The 19,285-nt window shown below is 37.5% G+C and overlaps 3 protein-coding genes across 3 annotated transcripts; 2 read left to right on the top strand and 1 right to left on the bottom strand.

Annotated features, from left to right (window-relative positions):
- Positions 1-1,444: 1,444 nt before the first annotated feature.
- On the bottom strand, positions 1,445-4,882 carry tmem101 (transmembrane protein 101). The gene is made up of 4 exons (XM_040038999.1): positions 4,707-4,882; positions 3,954-4,134; positions 2,902-3,048; positions 1,445-1,958 (listed from the first exon to the last, which is right to left on the bottom strand). The coding sequence occupies exons 1-4, from the start codon at positions 4,835-4,837 to the stop codon at positions 1,650-1,652; spliced, it is 768 nt and encodes a 255-aa protein (XP_039894933.1). The 5' UTR covers positions 4,838-4,882; the 3' UTR covers positions 1,445-1,649.
- Positions 4,883-7,500: 2,618 nt separating this feature from the next.
- On the top strand, positions 7,501-8,929 carry gngt2b (guanine nucleotide binding protein (G protein), gamma transducing activity polypeptide 2b). The gene is made up of 3 exons (XM_040038798.1): positions 7,501-7,658; positions 7,823-7,911; positions 8,052-8,929. The coding sequence occupies exons 2-3, from the start codon at positions 7,828-7,830 to the stop codon at positions 8,178-8,180; spliced, it is 213 nt and encodes a 70-aa protein (XP_039894732.1). The 5' UTR covers positions 7,501-7,658; positions 7,823-7,827; the 3' UTR covers positions 8,181-8,929.
- On the top strand, positions 8,882-19,265 carry si:ch1073-13h15.3 (inactive all-trans-retinol 13,14-reductase). Its single transcript, XM_040038809.1, has 12 exons — positions 8,882-8,894; positions 11,880-11,988; positions 13,063-13,277; positions 13,586-13,827; positions 13,929-14,124; positions 14,939-15,136; positions 15,222-15,341; positions 15,453-15,591; positions 16,189-16,298; positions 16,791-16,957; positions 17,150-17,309; positions 18,491-19,265. The coding sequence occupies exons 1-12, from the start codon at positions 8,882-8,884 to the stop codon at positions 18,658-18,660; spliced, it is 1,839 nt and encodes a 612-aa protein (XP_039894743.1). The 3' UTR covers positions 18,661-19,265.
- The last annotated feature ends 20 nt before the right edge of the window (positions 19,266-19,285 follow it).

Raw genomic sequence — 19,285 nt, 5'->3', positions numbered from 1 at the left:
GTTACATTCAGCCTTTCTTCCTTGTTAACTGAATGTTGAGCCAAATTGGGCACATCATAGAAAACAAACTGCAACTTTCAGTAAAATGAAGTGACTTGAATACCCATGTAACTAAACAGTTATTTCATATAAAATGTAAGCAGTTAAAAAGTATTACAGCTGTAGACATATAAAAGACGGACTGGGTCTAAAAAGTGAAGCCAATCGAGTTTGTAAATTTCGGAAGGAGAATAATGAGTACACTTATTTGTTAAGGCTTATGATTGACAACCCATTAAACAATGAGAGTGCTGCTTCATAGTCAGACCTGCTGCTTCTAATAACACAATGGTGAAGGTAAAAACGCGTATCTGGAAGCTTTAAAGCCAACAGGAGACGTCACATTGCCAAGCCCACCTTTTACACCATCTATGATGTCAGACAGGACTACCCATTGAAAGACTGCTTTAAACATAGAGTTTATTCCCAATAGGCCAGCATAGTCATTCCACTTCAAAAGCAATATCACATAAGACGTGCAACAAATTAAAGGAAAAACCTGAACCTTTGACCCTTCCCCTACAGTGAGGGGTGGGAGTTAATTAAACTTTTTATAGGAGTTCTAAATTGGCTGCAGGTGTGAGTGGCATACCCCGCCCCTCGCTCTCACCCAAAGTCAGCTATGACAGGATCCAGTTCCAACATGACCCTGGTTGGTGGTTAAGAAAGACAGGTGTATGTATGTACGTACAGGAGAGCTGATGTTTTAAGTTGGCGCTCTGCAAAAACCAAATCACAAAATTAGTGAATAATCTCTTAGGTTAAAGCTGTTTATTACAGAGACAGCTGGACTGAAGCTGTTCTGGCTCAGCATGTTGCTAAGCACAGATTGGCAATTAATCAAATTATACTTTCAGTTATCATTTTGGCCTTTTCTCGGATTGGTCTCACTGCTGTGTGGTATTTTGCACAGTACTGCTGGTTGTGGAAGAATTTATCAAAAATGATGCTTTTGTTGACAACTAAGATAAAAACCACCTAGGATAATGCATCTCAACTTTTCTTCAGGTCAAGAAGGGCTTTGGAATTAAGTCAAATTTAAATTCTGTTACAAACATGGCTTCTAACAATTACAAAAACAAGGTAATGGACATAAAACTATTTGTTTGTGTTGTTCCTTTGCAGCCGTGCACTTTCATCCCTCTCTAAAACCCCAATCAAGCTGTTGCTTCATGATGGCTTTTTCCTTTAATTTGTCACCCAGCAATTTTTCCCTTTTTTAAAATCACGTATTTAAACCATCCACTGTAAATAGTGATTGAAATCATTAAGACCTCTTTTAAAAGTTCCCAGTAGGTTTGTAGTAATAACACTCCCTGTCAAGCTTCAGAGCATATCAGAAACAAAAATGTAAACATAAATCCAAATAAATTATTAACATTTAAAAAGCAAGGTTGTGTTTTTCCTTTTTCCTTGCAAAAGCAAAGTTACAAACTGGATAATCGACGCCGCTTACATCCAACCGTCTCAGCAGTGACTGTTTTTAATCCTGAGGCGTCATCGAGTGACGGCAGCTTTGAGTACAGAGTTGGGCCACGATGAAAAGGCCAACGACATCTCCTCTGGTGCACACACCTTGGTCTGTAAAAGCTGTCTGAGTGTGTGACTGTTCAGCCATCAGTGGCTAGGATCAGTACAGCGGCGAAGATGCCCACATTATGACCTATCAGCTTCATCTGGTTCCAGAACTCCACCTTCCGAGTGTGGTGCCAGTAACCAATGTTACCATCGATGAGCAAGATAATAAGAGGAAGGATGGTGGCCAGGATCTGAGCGGCCAGGCGGATGTAGCAGCCGGAGAGGAAGGCCAGAGCCAGGATGCCAAACACCACCTCCAGCAGCATCAGAGTGACCTCTCCCCCAACGATGTGGTTCAGATAGACCTGCCTGTCCTCTTTGCTGTGCTGGAGGGAGTAAACCTAGTGGGGAGAAAATAGCACTGCAGTATTTGAACTAAAAACAAGGTTTGATCAATAAAATGTTACTCAGAAATTTATGGAATATTATTATTATTTCATATAAATGATTATCTGGTTTGTAGAAATTAATTTCAAGTAGCTAATTTCATGTTATTTGATCACAGAAAGAATTCTGGTCAGACTCTGAATCTAATTTAATAAAACAGATCAATTCAAAAATGACCAGTACGCACAGTTTTGTCTAAGCAGCACTAAAAAGATATACACTTAGTTTATAAAGACACTAGGGAAAATAAGGAACATCTTATATTTAAAACCTATTTAGTTCACAATGGCATTGAGTGAAAATAACAAAACTTCACACTTAACAATCTAGGTCTGGGTCGTTGTGGCAGCTGTCTAAGCCAAGATTCCCACACTTGCTTCTCCCAGCCAACTCCTTCAGCTCTCCTGGGAGGACACTAAGATTTCCCTAACAAGCTAAGAGACATTATCTCTCCAGTGTGTCTTAGGTCTGCCCTGGGGTATCCTTCTAGTAGGACATGCCCAAAACACCTCACCTAGAAGATATCCTAGTCAAAAACCTGAACGACATCAGCTCATCGCCTTAGAGACACTGTGATGTTTCTTCGCAGTGTCTCTAAGGCCAAGTCAAGACACCTTTCAGAAAGAGCTCATTTCCACTGCTTGTATCCACAGTCTTATTTCTTTAGTCACTACCCACAGCTCATGAACAGGTAAGGAAAGGAAAGTAGATTGCTAAATAAACTGCTTTGCTTTCACACTCAGCCTCTCCCTCACTTAACACACTCCACCACTCCATGTGTCAATCTCCTGCTACACTCTCCCCTACTTGTGAGCAAGACCTGGAGATTCCTAATCTCCTCAAAGTGGCCTATAGCCCAACTAGCTCTAAAATCTATAGAAGTGAAATGTGTCTTACCATGCAAATGAGATAGACTCCCAGAAAAACTTGTCCAGTAGACTGCAGGGATCTGCTGCGAGGTTTCTGTCTGTATACTTCCCCTGCACCGCTGGCCAGAATCAGAAAGCCTCCAATAATGGCCAGCGCTCTGGAGTACATTCGCACCTGTAGTGAAAAAGATTCAAACTGTCACAATCTGAGGCAAGTTCCTACCACAGTTGCTCTGATAAAGCAATCTACTCTGACTTGTAGTGGTGGCCCAGATCCAATTTCACCGCCATGTGTGACACAGATCCACTTTTGATTAATAGCTCAAAGACTGATCCGGGCCATTGTTTGATTTAGTAGAAGTTTAACCTCCATCAGTGGTCAAAAAATGAAATTTATTACATTCAATGAGTATCAGATATAAACAAATATGTGCTCAAAAGTACTAGAGTTCATGTGTAGTGCAAAAAGACAACCCAAAAATAAACATCTCGAAGAACATATTACTGCATGTTGACACCATGCATGTTATATATTATCACTTCAGACTGGTGTCAGATATTACATTAAATAAAATCTGGCAGGTAATGGTGACGCAGAAGATCTGCTATGGCAACTACTATAGGGAGCAGCCAAAAGATTATTCAGAGGGTCCTCGTAGGTTTTATTCATAGACAGGATTCTTCAGAAAGTGGGAGAACCAGCAGAATCCCGTCTCCAGTCTCTCCACAGAAAGAGACAATGATACAGTCATAACAAAAAAGAAAAATTTGGGTTTTCGAGTATTCTCTATCACAGACTAATTTATTCCTTTTCAAACCAAACTGTTCCATTTCACCAATCTTCTGAACTATTTTTATCCACTCAGTGTTTGTTAGAGATTGCTTATTTAAACACTTCTTAGTTATTGCTGTCCTACTTTTAGTTAACAATATAAATGTAACAAAAGCTGTCTTTTTTTCTTTTTAGCTCAGGTAGCACATTCACTAAATAACACTAAAATCAAAGTTAATCTGTTTAGCTGACAATTTAACTTATATCTGTGAACAGAACTTACTTTTCTATCAAATGACGTCACTCACCTTAAGCCATTCCCCATAATACACCTGCTCTCCAACGTATGATGCGTAAGTACTGATGGCAAGCTGTACGGCAGCAGCCAAAGCAAACCACCGTCTCTTCACCCCAAATGACATGAAGCTGGCACAGATCACCGCAGCGCCCATGTCCACATACAGGTACGGTATGTGGATATCTGGCTTCCTGTAGATTGTTGGGAATTAAAAGCGTGTCAGTGGGTCAGTTTTTCCCCCGCCTCAGAATAAACTTTTGTGTTACGTTATAGATTTACATTTATATTTATACATTTTCCGTGGAGCAGCTGTAATTACAGGATGGTTCAAAGGGGTGTGGTTGTCCACCACAGACTGAAATATAAACACCCAGTATCAACACTGAAACGACGACCAAGAAAGAAAATTACAGCCTACCCTATCTAAAATTACAGACGAGGCCAAATATAACACGGCTTCTTAATTTAAACCACTTCTTCAGCCCATCAACTTTCGGCATGGGAGTAATTTCTGCAATTCAACTCACATTAGCTAGCAAGCACATTCCCACATTTAAGATAAAAGAAAAAAAGGTAGCTTCGTGTAACTTTATCCTTTAAACTCAACCTTTTCAGCCATAACAATTTTCAGCTAATACTTCTCCAATAACATGTTTTAATATTTAGACTATTTTTTCCCTCAAAGTTTGACTCGATCTTAAAGTAGCAGGTTGTTAGCGCGTCAGCTAACTTGAGCTAGCTCTCTCGTTCTTTCTTTATTTACCTTTTCGAGTCCGCTCGTTCAGCAAAGAGCATCAGCATGCTGAAGCAGTTCCAAAATCCAAACCGGGTCAAAATAAACGCCCCCACTTGGCTTAGAAACCTCAACATCTGCTTCCTACTGGGACCCGCCATCGTTGCTGCTGCACATCTAATCGCCAGCGATACAGTATCGGATACATCATTAACTTCCGGGTAACAATATGTTCACGTGTCGAACTAAAAGCATATTTTTCAGCTATTATTTTGAAAATATTTTTTTCCTGTCTTCCTATTGGCTGATGTGACAAACAGGTGGGTTGGGCCACCGGTGTGGCCCAATCACTGTACTGCCGGGACAAAAGCTATTCGACAGCTCCATCTGCAGGAAATGATTCGTAATTACAGAAAGGATTAGAGGTCATGAGAGGAAATGATAGTTGACCTCCATTGCTCTAAATAGAAAAGGCTTGGATATCTTTCTCCAATTAAAAAAGATCGTCTTTTAATATTGATTCATTTTTAGTGAATTCATTAAGGCATTCATTAATTTTTCTTCAATAAAACAAGAAAGATTAGGCGACTTAACGTCAAGTCATCTAGTATCCCTTAACAATAACTATGCAAAAATATTTGTAAATATTTTCTTTTCTTTTCTTTTTATTGAAAACTGAATTTGTATACACCCCCAAAAAGCTTGTATTTAATAGATTAACGCTGTTGCTTAAAAGCATTAAGTTTTATGTTGTATAGTTGTATAGTTTACACATATTAACTTTTTATATTCAAAATATAAAAGCAAATATTTAGTGCGAGTCTTACTAAAATATTTATTTATATATAATACAGTAAATATTCTATATAACCTCTTTGGCTCTGATAAAAGCCTCAGTAATTTATATTGTCAATTTATCAGGCCCTGTTGCATCTTAAAGACTTCATAGTATCATATTATCCTAATAAAGCATTTGCTCTAATACTCTAATACTGCTCTAATACTGTAGGGTCAGTAGCTTACAAAAGAAAGTGCCAGGAGGTAACTGCTGCTGTAAATTGTGCTACATAAATAAACTGAATTGAATATTTTTTTGTTTTTACTCTTGATTGTTTATTGTACTAAGGTAGCCAAAATCAAAAATTAAAATATCTTTAAACTTGATTCTGGTTTCATTCAATTACAATTATTTTTTTTTAAACTTGATACTTAATTTCCAACTTATAATTCATGTATTTTTTGTGTAACTGTGGAATATAAATTAGCAGTTTGTTAAAACTCTTCCAATCCCATAAAAATGCTATGAACTCACCAGTGACGGTCCTGCTCATTAACAAGTGTTCATAACAAAAGAAATATTCAAAAAACAATAAAATAAATTGTCAAAGCCACCAGTGACAATAACAAATACCTGTAAATGACATTTAGCACAGCTGTTTTGCAGTAAAAATGAACTCAAGGTGGGGAAAAAGCCTCTTCACAATGAAAAGGAGTGTTTCTGCTCTGCTGCTAATCCACAGCGAGGTTAATCTTGAGTAAATGAGACTAACCCAAATTCTGATAATGGCTTAGTGTGAGTCCTACTGAAGGTTTAGTGGAGGCCAATTAGCTTTCCATGTCTGTCAGATGTCAGTTGGAGGTGATGGGAACAAAGCGGTGAAAATGTTAATGCTTCCAGATTGAGTGACGGCAGCTAAATGCTATCACTTTAAATGAAATGAATGGCTTTCAGTTAATGTTCAATGTGTTGTTTTAATAAATTAATAAAGTACTGCCAATACAAAGCTGAAAATAAACCCACATTTGAACAAAAACGCTTTAGTCACCAAAATATATTCTACAGAAACAGCAAGATCAGAAACCCTTCCTTATTGTTTTATGATGATCAGCAATCTCACCCACCTTTGTATTTATTTTCACTTCTGTAACTTATTTCCAAAGTAAAACTATTGTCAGTACTTTAACTGAATTAACACTAATGATAACAGAAATATGCAAATATCCACACATTCTTCACTGAAGCAATGCAGATAAGTGAACAAAAAACATTTTACTTTTTTCTTGTACTTTCTCTGAAGGACATTTCTAACAGCTATTTTTGTGCAAAGCTAACAAGTGATGCCACTAACTGTACTTCTGTCAAAAGCATGTCTTTGCTTTGCACTTGTGTGTACTGCGTATGTTTTTTTGCCCTTTTTTCTATACATCTCTCTTCTCTCTACATTTCTCTATGAATCATGCAGATAAGCACAGATGATAGATAAACCAATAAGAAGCCTTTTTATTCCTGCTATTTTGTTTTAAATCACTTTGATGTCAGAAAAGCATGCAGTGATGCAAAATAATCAATAACTTTCCTCAAACGAGTTAAAACTGAACTAATGAGTCTGTCATGAATATGTATTGAATAATGATTCTGTAATAACTTCACAGATTCCACCATGGTCTATTTTGCAAGATCGACCTAAAGTATATCTGCAATGAGTCTGTGGTACCTTATGTGACACAACTCTGTGCACTGTATTGTTATTCCCAACTACCTGAAATCACAACTATCAGTTTAAACAAACAATAGTTTTGGGTAAAACCTCTTTGGGGGACAGACCACATGTATCTCAGAGCATATCCTCTGCAAAGGATCTGCTGTTCCCAACTCTATCATTTCTATGTCCATATCTCACTTTCTCCAGCATGGCGTCAACAAATTGAAAGGATCTGTGTTCCCTTGCCTTCCTCCTTCCTGTTTAGGGGTCACAGCTCCTGATTGTTTAATCTCATCATGAGGGATTGGTGACATCAGGCCCAATCCTGTGCCGACCTCATCCAAAAGCCAGCACCGGGGATCAGCTGGGATGAAGAGCAGTGGGGCAGCACAGATCAGTCAGTGAGCAGAAGCGATCGGACTACAGTGAGGCACACAGTTGATGAGCTCTTAGGGGCCAGCACATTTCTCTCACTGTTGGGGACCCCGCCATTCAACAGGTAACGACACTGTTTCTTTTTTTGAAATCTTTTTTTAAAATTGAGGATTTAAACATAACTTTGACTATTAGAAAAATCTAAAGACATTAGGATAGTTAGTAAAGTACACTTTTTCAATCTGTTGTGACATTTAACATATTTTGATCTGTAATTTCTTCTCACAGCCAGGATGGCTCGGGATATGTCAGATAAGGAAATCTTGAAAATGGAGCTAGACCAGTTGAAGAAGGAAGTTAGCACACCTAGGACACCAGTAAGTGCCTCTTCTTTTAGCACAATTAGCTTTAACTTTATCCACCAAAGCCTTTTGTAAACATTTAATTAAGATTAATTTTAAATGACTTGTGCGACTTCCCTGATCTTCTTTGTTTTCATCTTTCCGATAATTAACAGGTGAATGCAAACTGTACAGACACAATTACTTTTGTGGAGGGACTGGCCCCGAATGATCCGCTGATTAAGGGTGTTTCCGATGACAAGAACCCTTACAAGGGAGACAAGGGCGGCTGCATAATAACATAGCACATAGAAATCCAAGGAAAATTCACACAGTTTTTTATGAGAGTTGTCTGCATTGCTGTGATATTCCTGTAGCCTTTGTGGATAAAATGTACAGCAGAAAGAAAACTGAAATCTGTAATGGATAATTCCATCACTGGATATCTGTATGCACCTGTGGATATTCTTTGTCAATTTATAATTAAATTCAAATAGCTGTGCAAAGCTTCAACCTGACGTAGCTGTTCTTGTTATTGAAAAAACACAACACGTGATTTTTTTGAGCTCCTACTGTTCTTTAATCTCATTTTATCACGCTGGTTAATATTAAATATTGATAACTACTCACTGATTTGCGTCCAATATCCCTGACTGTAAGTCAACATCTCACCCATGTTACTGTACAGAAGGGGGTCAAAGTCCCAAGAGAGTCAGTACTACTAATCGGATTTCTTTGCTGAGGTAGAGTCAGTCACACGGGTCTGTTGACACGGAGCCGCTTCCTGTATCAAAGTCTTTAAGCTTATTCCACACTTCATCCTGACTTCCATTTTGAGCTCTCCATCCAATTAGTGACGCTTTCAGTGCTGGCATCAGGAAATACAATTAAAGAACTCAACATCTGAGTCATCAAAGAACTCAACATCTACCTGTCAAATAGCTTTTTAAAGAGGTTTAATTTTTTCAGTATTGTAAGAATATTATAATAACACAAAAGATAGATGATGGAGCTGCTGGGTACAGATTACAAATCAGAGTATAGAGACAGAAACTAAAACAAAATACAAAAAAGGAGCAAAAAAGGATTTTTGAAACATAACCTATAAATATATATAATTATCACATAATTTACTAGTAAATAGTAAACAAATTATTGCATGATGACTTGTTTATATAAGTGTTATTATAAAGAATAAGTAAGATCAAAAGATCAAAAGAAGAATCACTTTTAAATTGCACTTTTAAGTTTTTGTTGTAATTTTAGTGTAATGTAAAATGGGAGAGTGAAAGCATTTTGAAAAGTCTACAAACAGAGGAATCAACAGGTCAGCACGAGCGGAACCAAATCCAAATAAAACTGATAAACACATAGATAATGTATAAAATAGGGGCATAGCTTCTCAGTCTAAAATGTGAAACCTATGCAAAAGTGCCATAAACCTGTTTTCTTTCTAATGGCCAGTAGGGGGTAAATCTGGCACTTTAAGACAAGTAGACTTATTTTTTCAAGTCTAGTCAAGTCTGGTTAAACAGCCCTAGACTGCCATGCTCTCTGATCTCACTTAATACTTTTCTGATGAGTTTATGGTCTGAATTTGTACTTACTAAAGACAATATGATATTTATTTGTAAATTTTTGTCACCTTTAATGTCCAGATGGACACTAAATCAGGGTGTACTCATGACTGTATAAGCGTCAGTTTTACTTTCACTTGCAATGTTCGAATTCAAAAAGCTAAAATCTCAGCAAATCAGCTACATTCATCTTGTATATGCTGTCTAGAAGGAAGAAAGAACAATTTTAAGAGGTGAGGTGTGTACGAATCAACTGCCCGGGGACCCTCAGTAGAGTCTTCATCAGAGTCTGCAGTCAGAAGAGACCAGCAGCCGGGCTTGGGGGCTTGTGGGCTGGAGTGCAAGCTTCTTAAGTACAGCAACCCTAATAGCTGCTGCGGTTTACTTGGACCCACTCTGTCCTATCGATCTTTTTGAGTTAACATCAATCATTTCTTCTTCTTAAACAACAATGTGCCTTTAAGTCTCCATTCCTATAGGACTGCTGAAAGATGATTAATTTGAAATATGATTAATTTATTTTTATTAACTGGCTACATACCACAGGCTTTTGAGGTGGTGACAATAAAGCCATTACTTAAAAAGGCCTTACCTGATCCAGCTGTGTAAGCTAACTATAGAACAGTTTCTATCCTTCTTTGCATTTCAAAAATTCAGCGTATCATTTGCAAAGAAATGGTTGAAAAGCTTCAATCAGGATTTTGAGCACACCATAGCACAAAAACAGCACTAATACTTTTTACATTATGCTTCCCTGAAGTAATATTATTAGAAAACACTGTACATATTTTCATTGGTATTTCAGATGTTAACTAGATTCACCTGTATTTCTAATGCTATAACAACTCTTAATGTCTTAAACCCACAAGAGTTACTCAGCCTGCTGAACTGTAAAGGCATAAAACATGACACATGCATATAAAGTCTAACGCAACTTGTCCATAGTGTATTATCTTAATTGCCTTGTCAGATTACAGATATTCAGAATTGCTATAATGTATATGGGCTTCCTGTGAGTTGGTTGCAATAACATAATAGGATGTTACCTTTAAATTACCACCTTTATGGGAATCTGAAATAAATTGAGACAACCAGATTGGCTTTATGAATTTGTAACCTTTGTAAAGGGTTCAAATATGGAAGCAGTCTTCATGCTTTTTTTTTTTACCAAGAAAGGTTGTAAGCCTAGAATGTTCATTACAAGTTATCTGCTGTGGTCACAGGATGCTGTTCGAACACTGTTATAAAAAAAGATCACCATATACTGATGTACAGGTGCATCTGAAAGAATAAGGTAAGCTTGACAGAGCAAAATCTCACAAGTCTCCGTTACACATCTCACAAGTGTTACAGTGTTACACAAAACCATCAACATGTAGCGATTATTTACATCTGCATTTAATATAAAAAAAAATCCACTTGAAGTTTAAGGCTACACTTCTGTCTGCCACAATTTCAAATTCCTTTCGACCATCGTAGCAACTTGTTGCTTCATTGTGGTTCACCCTATCTGTGGCTGCAGATTAAATCTGTAGCTCAAAGTCGAATGAACGAATGTGTAACTTGAGTGCAAAGTTCATGAGTGGATTACGTTAAGAAAACTAGATCAGCTACAATCCATATATAGCTTCTTTTAAGAGAAATATAACATTGGTGCAGCAGGTCTAATTTCAGTGTTATTAGGCTCATTTTCTTCTATCGTGTAAGAAGTCTGACTCTTATATTCACCAGTAATGATTCTTAAAATGCTAAAATTTACTGAAGCAAGTTCCCTCAGATGCCCTGTTGTAAAAACATGAAATTGTACATGAAGTCCAAGAAGACTTCAATACAATATTATCTAAATTGTCTTATCAGATACAAGCAATTACAACTATCTAGATTTGCCGTGAACGCTCTAGATTGACTGAATGCAGTTTATGCAATAAAATGGGTTATTGATTTGAAATTAATATCTTTAGTATTTATTCTTTAAAACAATTGGCATTCAGATTCCCCTACACAGTTTCAGTATCTTTAACATTTTAGCAATTTCTTCAAAAAAAACAACAACAAAAACAAAACAATTAGACCAGTTCCTAATTTTCCTTTGATGTTTTTGTCTGTGCCCTAAATGAGTGCTCAGCAAAAAAAGCATTACACACCATCGTTATTGTAATCTGTTATCACAGGAAAAATGGGCCTTTCGCCACTTTACTGCTTGTCATAACACATATATCACTACATAGCAATCTCTTGCCCCCTTTTCCCCAGACCTTTGGCATTCAGCACGATAAAAGGTGCCTCCTCAGGGAGGCGAGTGTTTAGATCACACCTGCAATTGCTGCCGTGTACAATCCTGCTGCAGATCGAGATCCAGAATCAGCGATTTGACAGTCTCTGAGATGTGGCTCTTGATTTTCTTAGTCTGCCTGCTCATATGTGCAGGTAGCACATACTGGTACCTGTTTGGGAAACCGAGCCCCTTCTCGCTCGACTCAGTGAGACCGCCTGCACCGCGGGAGTTTGATCAGAAGAAGCGCGACAAAGTCATCAAGCAAGGTAAAATGACTGCAGGTGAAAAGAGCTGCATGCAGCATCAGAATAAAGTTGTTCCTGGATAGTCAGAATTCCTGGATAATTAGCCCAGCCTAGAAAGGGAGGGGAACATAAACAACTTTTTATTTTTATTATATCACTTCAAGATATTATGGCCTAACTTTAAAAAAAAGTCAGTGAGTCATTCATACAGGAAGAACGAATTCAAATCTTTCTTCAAAAAGTTCATCTATTTTGTACGAAAAGTTTTACATTTAGGCCAAATTATAAAAAGCAAAAATATTCAAAAGCTCAACTGTTAAAAATCAGTTAAACAAAAATGAAAACACATTCTGTTATTAATAAACCATATATTTAAAGAAGTAAAATTGCCACATGGGGGCAGCACGTTTGTTAACACTGGTGCAAACTGTTGCCTCGCATTAAGAAGATTCCTGGTTTATGCTCTAGCTGGAGTGGGTTTCCTCCTACAGTCCAAAAACAAGCCACTGAATGTAATTGGTGATTCTAAATTGTACATGGATGCTAGAAGGATATAGAATAAAGCACTGTATGAAAGCACACAGTATTTTAGTGCACTAAAATTCCAGTTTCTATGTTAAGCAAAGTTACTGTTACTTTAAAAACCTTTACTTGCATTGAACAGAGGTTTCTGTGACACCAGTCTGATGAGGTAAAGATTTTACCTTTTATTTAATGCATTATCTATGCATTAAATAAATTCATAGATAATGAATATAGATATCTGAAATGAATTTGCTACAGTCATTATAAGTGCTGATACTGTTATCTTAGTGATCTTAGAGATGATAAAACTGTCACTAAATAAACCGACTGTTTTTCCATGTGTACTTTATCTTAATTAGATTACAGCTATTGCTAATGGGAAAACACAGATACCGGCACCAGTTCAATGTTTATGACAAGAGAAGTGCACAACCTTCAGCCTGTATTATGTAACACAGGTTGCAAACGATGCATTTTGACGCCCCAGGTTCAGCACTTGGACACGATAAAATTTATAATGGACTTTTATGATAACGATGTGAACTGGAACAAAAACCTTTACTAGGTTAACACCACCATCTGTATGTTTCTGTGCAGGTTTCAGCGTTGACAAAGTGCCCAAGAACCTGGATGTCATCGTCATCGGCAGTGGTATTGGTGGTCTGACGGCTGGAGCCACACTGGCCAAAGCAGGAAAGAAAGTGCTGGTGCTGGAGCAACATGACCAGGCCGGAGGCTGCTGCCACACTTACATAGAGAAAGGCTTCGAGTTTGATGTCGGTGAGAAATCTTCTATGACTGACACATAAGTATCACTCTTTTTAAGGAACTGTTACATTTTCCATAACAGTAATTTGGAGAATCATTAGAGATTCATGCTAACAGCTTGAATTGCATAAAAAAATAACTGACACAGAAAGAATAATGATACAACTAAAGCAATAGGCTGATGATAATTTGGTCTGTCTAGGGTGACAGCTGCTTTTTCAGAGAAAGAGCAAATAAAGGCATGCGCTCAGCCATCATAACCCTACAGTCCTAAAAATCATTCTTTTCTATCTAAAAATGTTCACTTCCTTCATCTTCAGGGCTTCACTACATTGGCCAGCTCCATGAGAACAGTCTGCTGCGTATCGCCTTTGACCAGATCTCAGAGGGCCAGCTGGAGTTTCACCAGCTCGATCAACATTTTGACACCATTCAAATCGGCCTGGGCAACGAAAAACGAGAGTACACCATCTATTGTGGGAAAACTGAGATGAAAGCTCACCTGATGAAGCAGTTTCCTGATGACACAGAAGCCATTGACAAGTTCTTTAAAATCATGAAGGTGCTGTTGTTACTTCATCATTTATTACACACATATTTCAGTCTCAACAGTCAGAAGCTTTAAAAATAAAATACTTACAAATTCCCCTGGTTTTTCAACAGATCTCAGCTAAGAAGACGCACTATCTGGCAACTCTCAAGCTTATCCCGCAGTGTGTGTCTTTATTCCTGCTGAAGTCAGGCATTGCAGACCTCATCTCTCCAGTTTTCCGCCTCTCTGGCACATGTGCAACAGATTTTGTGAACACCCTGACCAGCAACAAGGATCTCCATACCATCTTTTCTTACTTTTTCTATGGTATGAACTCAAAAAGTTATTGTCATAACAGAAAACATAAGATATAATATAGTTATTTATTTCTATTTTTGCCACTGAAAATAAAATGCTTTTGGATATCTAGAAGTCAAAATTTAAGGTTGTTATATCAAAGCTTGAGTCAGATATCTCAAAATTTCAACTGAACTCCAACCTGAAAAAAAACTTTTGATTTTGAGTTAAGTTGAAAATTGTTCCATATCATGAGACACACAACAAAAGAAGACAAACAAAAAAAGAGAGAGAGACACATACATAAGCATTGCTATGTTAAATCAATACCAACAGGTATTGATCACCTGGAATCAGGTGTTGGGACACCAGTTGTCAGAAGATCTTTTTTTAATGGTCGAGAGCAGTAAAAAAAAACAAAAAAAATCTCTCATCGAGGCTCTAATGAGTAAAAGCGTCATAGCATATGATTTACATCAGTCCTCGAGGTGGACATGTGTTACTCCGAACTTGTATTGATTTGCAGTGACACTTCTAGGTAAGGGAAATAGAGGCTGTAATATTATCAGAGGCCCACAATGATAAGACTACAAACCCTGAGATAAATATAAAAAGTTACTGTGTGCAATATGTACTGCATAATAGGGGTATGCAATTCATCAACTTTTTAAAAATTCAGTTACAATTTTGTCTTCTAGCAATTAATCAAACAAGAAAATAACAAATATTGTGCCTCATTCTGTTTTGCAGTAATTCCCTTCCTTTCCTGCTGTCACCCCTGTAAAAAAAAGGCCAATTTCATCCCTTGCGGCAGATTTAGTTCACTTATTCTTTATGTATATAGGTGTGCCACCAAAGGACTCCAGTGTCCTGATGAATGCCCTCATGATTCATCACTACAAACGAGGAGCGTACTACCCTAAAGGCGGGGCCAGTGAGATTCCTTTCCACATCATTCGCACCATTCAGAAATATGGAGGAAACTGCCTGGTGAGAGCTCCCGTCTCCCAGATCCTGGTTAATGAAGAAGGAGCTGCTTATGGTGAGAGCAGAATCCACCTCATTTTTTAAAATCAGTGTAAGGTTAAGATATTGTCAAGTCAATAGTGTGTGTTTGTTTGAGATAGGTGTAAAGGTGAGGAAAGGTCAAGAGGAAGTGGAAATTCATGCGCCTGTGGTGGTTTCAAACTGTGGAATCTTCAATACGTTCCAGAAACTTCTACCCCCTGAGATACAAGCCAAACCAGGTGAGAAACTTTACTGAAACTGAGGTAAAGTTGGCCAGAGCGACAAATGCAGGTGAAGTGAAGACGATACAAGGTGATAAATAATGTCTAAGTAATGCTTCTATATTATAGATATTCAGCAACGACTGAACATGATGAAACATGGCAGAGGATCATTATTAGTCTTCTCTGGCTTTGATGGAACAAAGGAGGAACTGGACCTCGTTTCCACTAATTTCTGGCTGTTCAAAGACAATGATATGGACAAGTCGTGAGTATTGCAGAGCACCGATTGAAAAGAAGAGAAAGGTAGCATTAACCAACCACAAGGGGGTGCTGCTGTATCAGAATAAACAAGAAAATCTCTCCTGCTCAAGTCTCACACATTTTTATAGATCCAATCTTATTTCAGAACAAAGAAAAAACACCATAGCTGAACATTATGCTAAATATTTTATTTAAATAAACACAGTATATGGCTTATGATGATGATGTTGTTTTTTTTAAAGTTAAAGGTCCTTTCTTGTTCGCTACATAGGGCAGAAGATCAGTCATGTTCATCTCCTTTCGTCTGTGTTTTGTCCAGTCTCCGTGTGCTCTATTTTCCCTCTTTTCTACTTTTTCCCTTACCCACCCAACCGGCCATGCTTGAGCCTTGTTCTGCTGGAGATTTCTCCCTGTTAAAAGGGAGTTTTTCCTTCCCACTGTTGCCTAGTGCTTGCTCATAGGGAGTCACTTGATTGTTAGGACTTTCTACAGGTGAGGTGACTGTTGATGACTGGTACTACCTAAATAAACCTTAATTTAATTGAAACGGAGTTAAGATTGCTCTTTATGGGATTTATGATTTGTATTTTTTTAATTTTAGGATGGAGGACTACTTTGGATTGAGCAGAGAGGAAGCACCTGATAACATCCCCATGATTTTCATCACAGTGCCATCTTCTAAAGACCCTGAAGCCAAGATAAGACATCCTGGTACATATTAATAACAATTACTCACTATTTCTACAGTTTCCAAAGGATATTTATGAGATCTAACAAAACATATTTTAAATGAGGATTAAAGTGCTCTATACTCTCAAGACTCTTTGCAAGATTTGAATGATTTTGAATAAATAACACTGTCCATCCCTCTGCCTGAAAGAAGCTGTTTTAGCGCCCTTCCCCCTTTCTTTAAGCCATCCTTCTTCTGATAGGCTGGCTCGATGACTATATAAGGACATCCTCTCTGTTTGATACTATAGAAAGCCAGGAGAAGAAAAAAACTGTCAAAAACTGGGCATTGAGGGCAGTCTGAGGTCTCAGCTTTTTACATGAACATATGTTGACCTCAAAATTTTAAACGTCGAGCACGTCAAGTATTTAGCTTTAAAATAAAATATATTCTTTGGCATATTTTATACGATCTAACACAGAACTGAAAGTCCACACAAATTAAGAGTGGTGACTTGCTGTTCATTTCTACAGGAAAATCCTGCATGACAATACTCACCATGGTTAACTATGAATGGTTTGAGCAATGGAAAGACACTACTGTGCGCAAAAGGGGTGATGAATACTACAATTACAAAATGCGATTTGCTAAGAACCTCTTTGACTGGGCCTGCACTGTGTTCCCTAAAATTAAAGACAAGGTAGGATCCGTCATGTTTAGATGTGATTCTGCTGTTTTTTCTGCTGTATGTTAAATTTAATAAAAAAATATACTTTTAAGGAATAAAGAAACAAATCAAAAGCTATTGGTAATGTATACAAACTATTAATGCTTGTTTGTTGACATCAAGTAGGAAGGGTTTTGTTAAATCTGCATGTGTTGTGTTTTTCAGTTGGTTTTCCAGGATGTGGCGACGCCACTGACAAACATGCACTACCTGGGTGCTCAGCATGGAGCCATGTACTCCGCTGAGCACAACCTGGAGCGTTTCCATGCTGAGGCCGTAGCCAAAAACAGATGCAACACCCCGGTCAAGAACCTGTACATCTCAGGTATGAAAATGTGGATTTTATGCTAAAAATCATCTGCAAGAATTTAAATCTTATCAATTAGGTTTTAGGATAGAGTAAAGGAAGGGTACATAGATATATTCCAAATCATCAAATTATTTTGAATCAAACCAAGCATTTTTGGTTTAGTAGTTAGCTTTATGAGTATTGACAGGACTTTAATTTAAGACCACTTTTCAGTTTCACAAATAAATAATAAATTTCACAAATGAAAGGTAGAAACAGCAACACTGAGCTGTGAGCAACTGTGAGCAACTTTATACACAAAAGTTCCCTATAAAAATGCATACAGATTTACCGTACAGCAAAGTTTAACCAATGTTAAACTGTTGCTGCGATATAACAGAATGCAAGCTGTTTTCTAGATAACTGAATAATAAAACTTGATTTAAGCTGAAGGAAATACTACTTTTATAGAGAATATAATGCTCTTAAGCTTATCTTTTTTTCAGGCTTAATGATGAGCTGTTCTTTGAAAAAGCATAATAACTGCACTTGGTTCCAAGATTATCTGGTTCTTGAAAACCATCATCTTATTTGTGGGACTGGGAAATTGGCTTTTGAGTATAGCGTTTACAGCTATCTGCAGAAGCTTGTAAAATTAGATAGGCTAATCCCTTTTAATCAATATAAGTCCCTTTTGGTGAACAATGTACAGTTTTCTTGGAACTGACATTTTTCATGCTGATGTCCTTGCCTTCTTGGTATTATGTATATGATAACTTTATGGGCTTTTATTGCTTTATTGTATTTTCATGCACTCAGCGCCTTTTCCTGTTTAAATGAAAGGTTCGAGAGGAGGTGGAAGGATAGTAATTGACTAAGATAATGCTTTTAAATATGACAGTTTACTTTCGCTGTATCTGTTAGCAGCAAATAAGTCGCCTTTTGCTGGTGACTACAATGGTGCTATGAAAACATGATCATAAAAAAGTCCCAAAGCAGAGACGGATATATTATTGGGGGCGATCGTGGCTCAAGAGTTGGCAGTTCGTCTTGTAATCGGGAGGTTGCCGGTTTGACAGTCTCGGTCGTTGTGTCCTTGGGCAAGACACTTCACCCGTTGCCTACTGGTGGTGGTCAGAGGGCCCGGTGGCGCCAGTGAATCTGTCTTCCAAGTAACGTCTCATACAGAGGTATGCATGTGTGGCTGTGTCTTCCAGGCCAAGATGTGTTCAGCAATGGGATAGCTGGTGCTCTGCATGGTGGACTCCTCTGTGCCTGTGCTGTGTTGGACCGCATTATCTACATTGACTTGCTCCTCCTCAAGAAGAAGCTGAAGAGAAGGAAAGCCAGAGAACTGGCAAAGCTGGCTCAGAAGAAACTGCAGTGAAATTGCTCTCTTCTTCCCCTGCAGGACAAAAACGGAACTACACAAGTAGGGTATAACAGGACCCTGAAATATTGTGGGAAGTTCATGAGAACACAACACTTGTTTAAATTCTCAAATCCTAATTTTTTACATTAGAATTCACTTATTTGATGGATAGGATGTCTTGTTTTTATTAAGGGAAATAATCCACTTGCAATGAAGACTCAAATTTAAATAGATTTTTATTATTTTGTTGTTGTTTTTTGTGTTTGAAATGATCATTATGACTGCGGCAGATACTAAAATAAAGTCTGTAGCCTGCTGGTTCACTCATAAAAATCATATTTTGCATCATATTTTGTCACACTAACACATCCATTTCTCACCTTGTTTGGCTTTAAGGTTTTCATATATGCTAATCACAAATTATCTTAACAATATATTTAATAATCCATCAAGTACTTACAGATGTTTTCAGTTGTGGTTGTTGTGCTGTTAACAAATACTGAAAGCAATTTTAAGTAAACTGCAATGCTGTATTATTTAAATCAATATTTCTTAGGGGTTGGGATGGTTTTATGAGAAATGGGTATATATTCGTACTTTTTTGTGTGCACATAAAAAAAAGATGCAGGATTTTCACAAA

This window comes from Simochromis diagramma, unplaced genomic scaffold (assembly GCF_900408965.1).
Source record: "Simochromis diagramma unplaced genomic scaffold, fSimDia1.1 OVJJ01000402.1, whole genome shotgun sequence".
NCBI classification, from domain to species: Eukaryota; Metazoa; Chordata; class Actinopteri; order Cichliformes; family Cichlidae; genus Simochromis; species Simochromis diagramma.
This window is presented reverse-complemented; position numbering and strand designations above follow the sequence as displayed.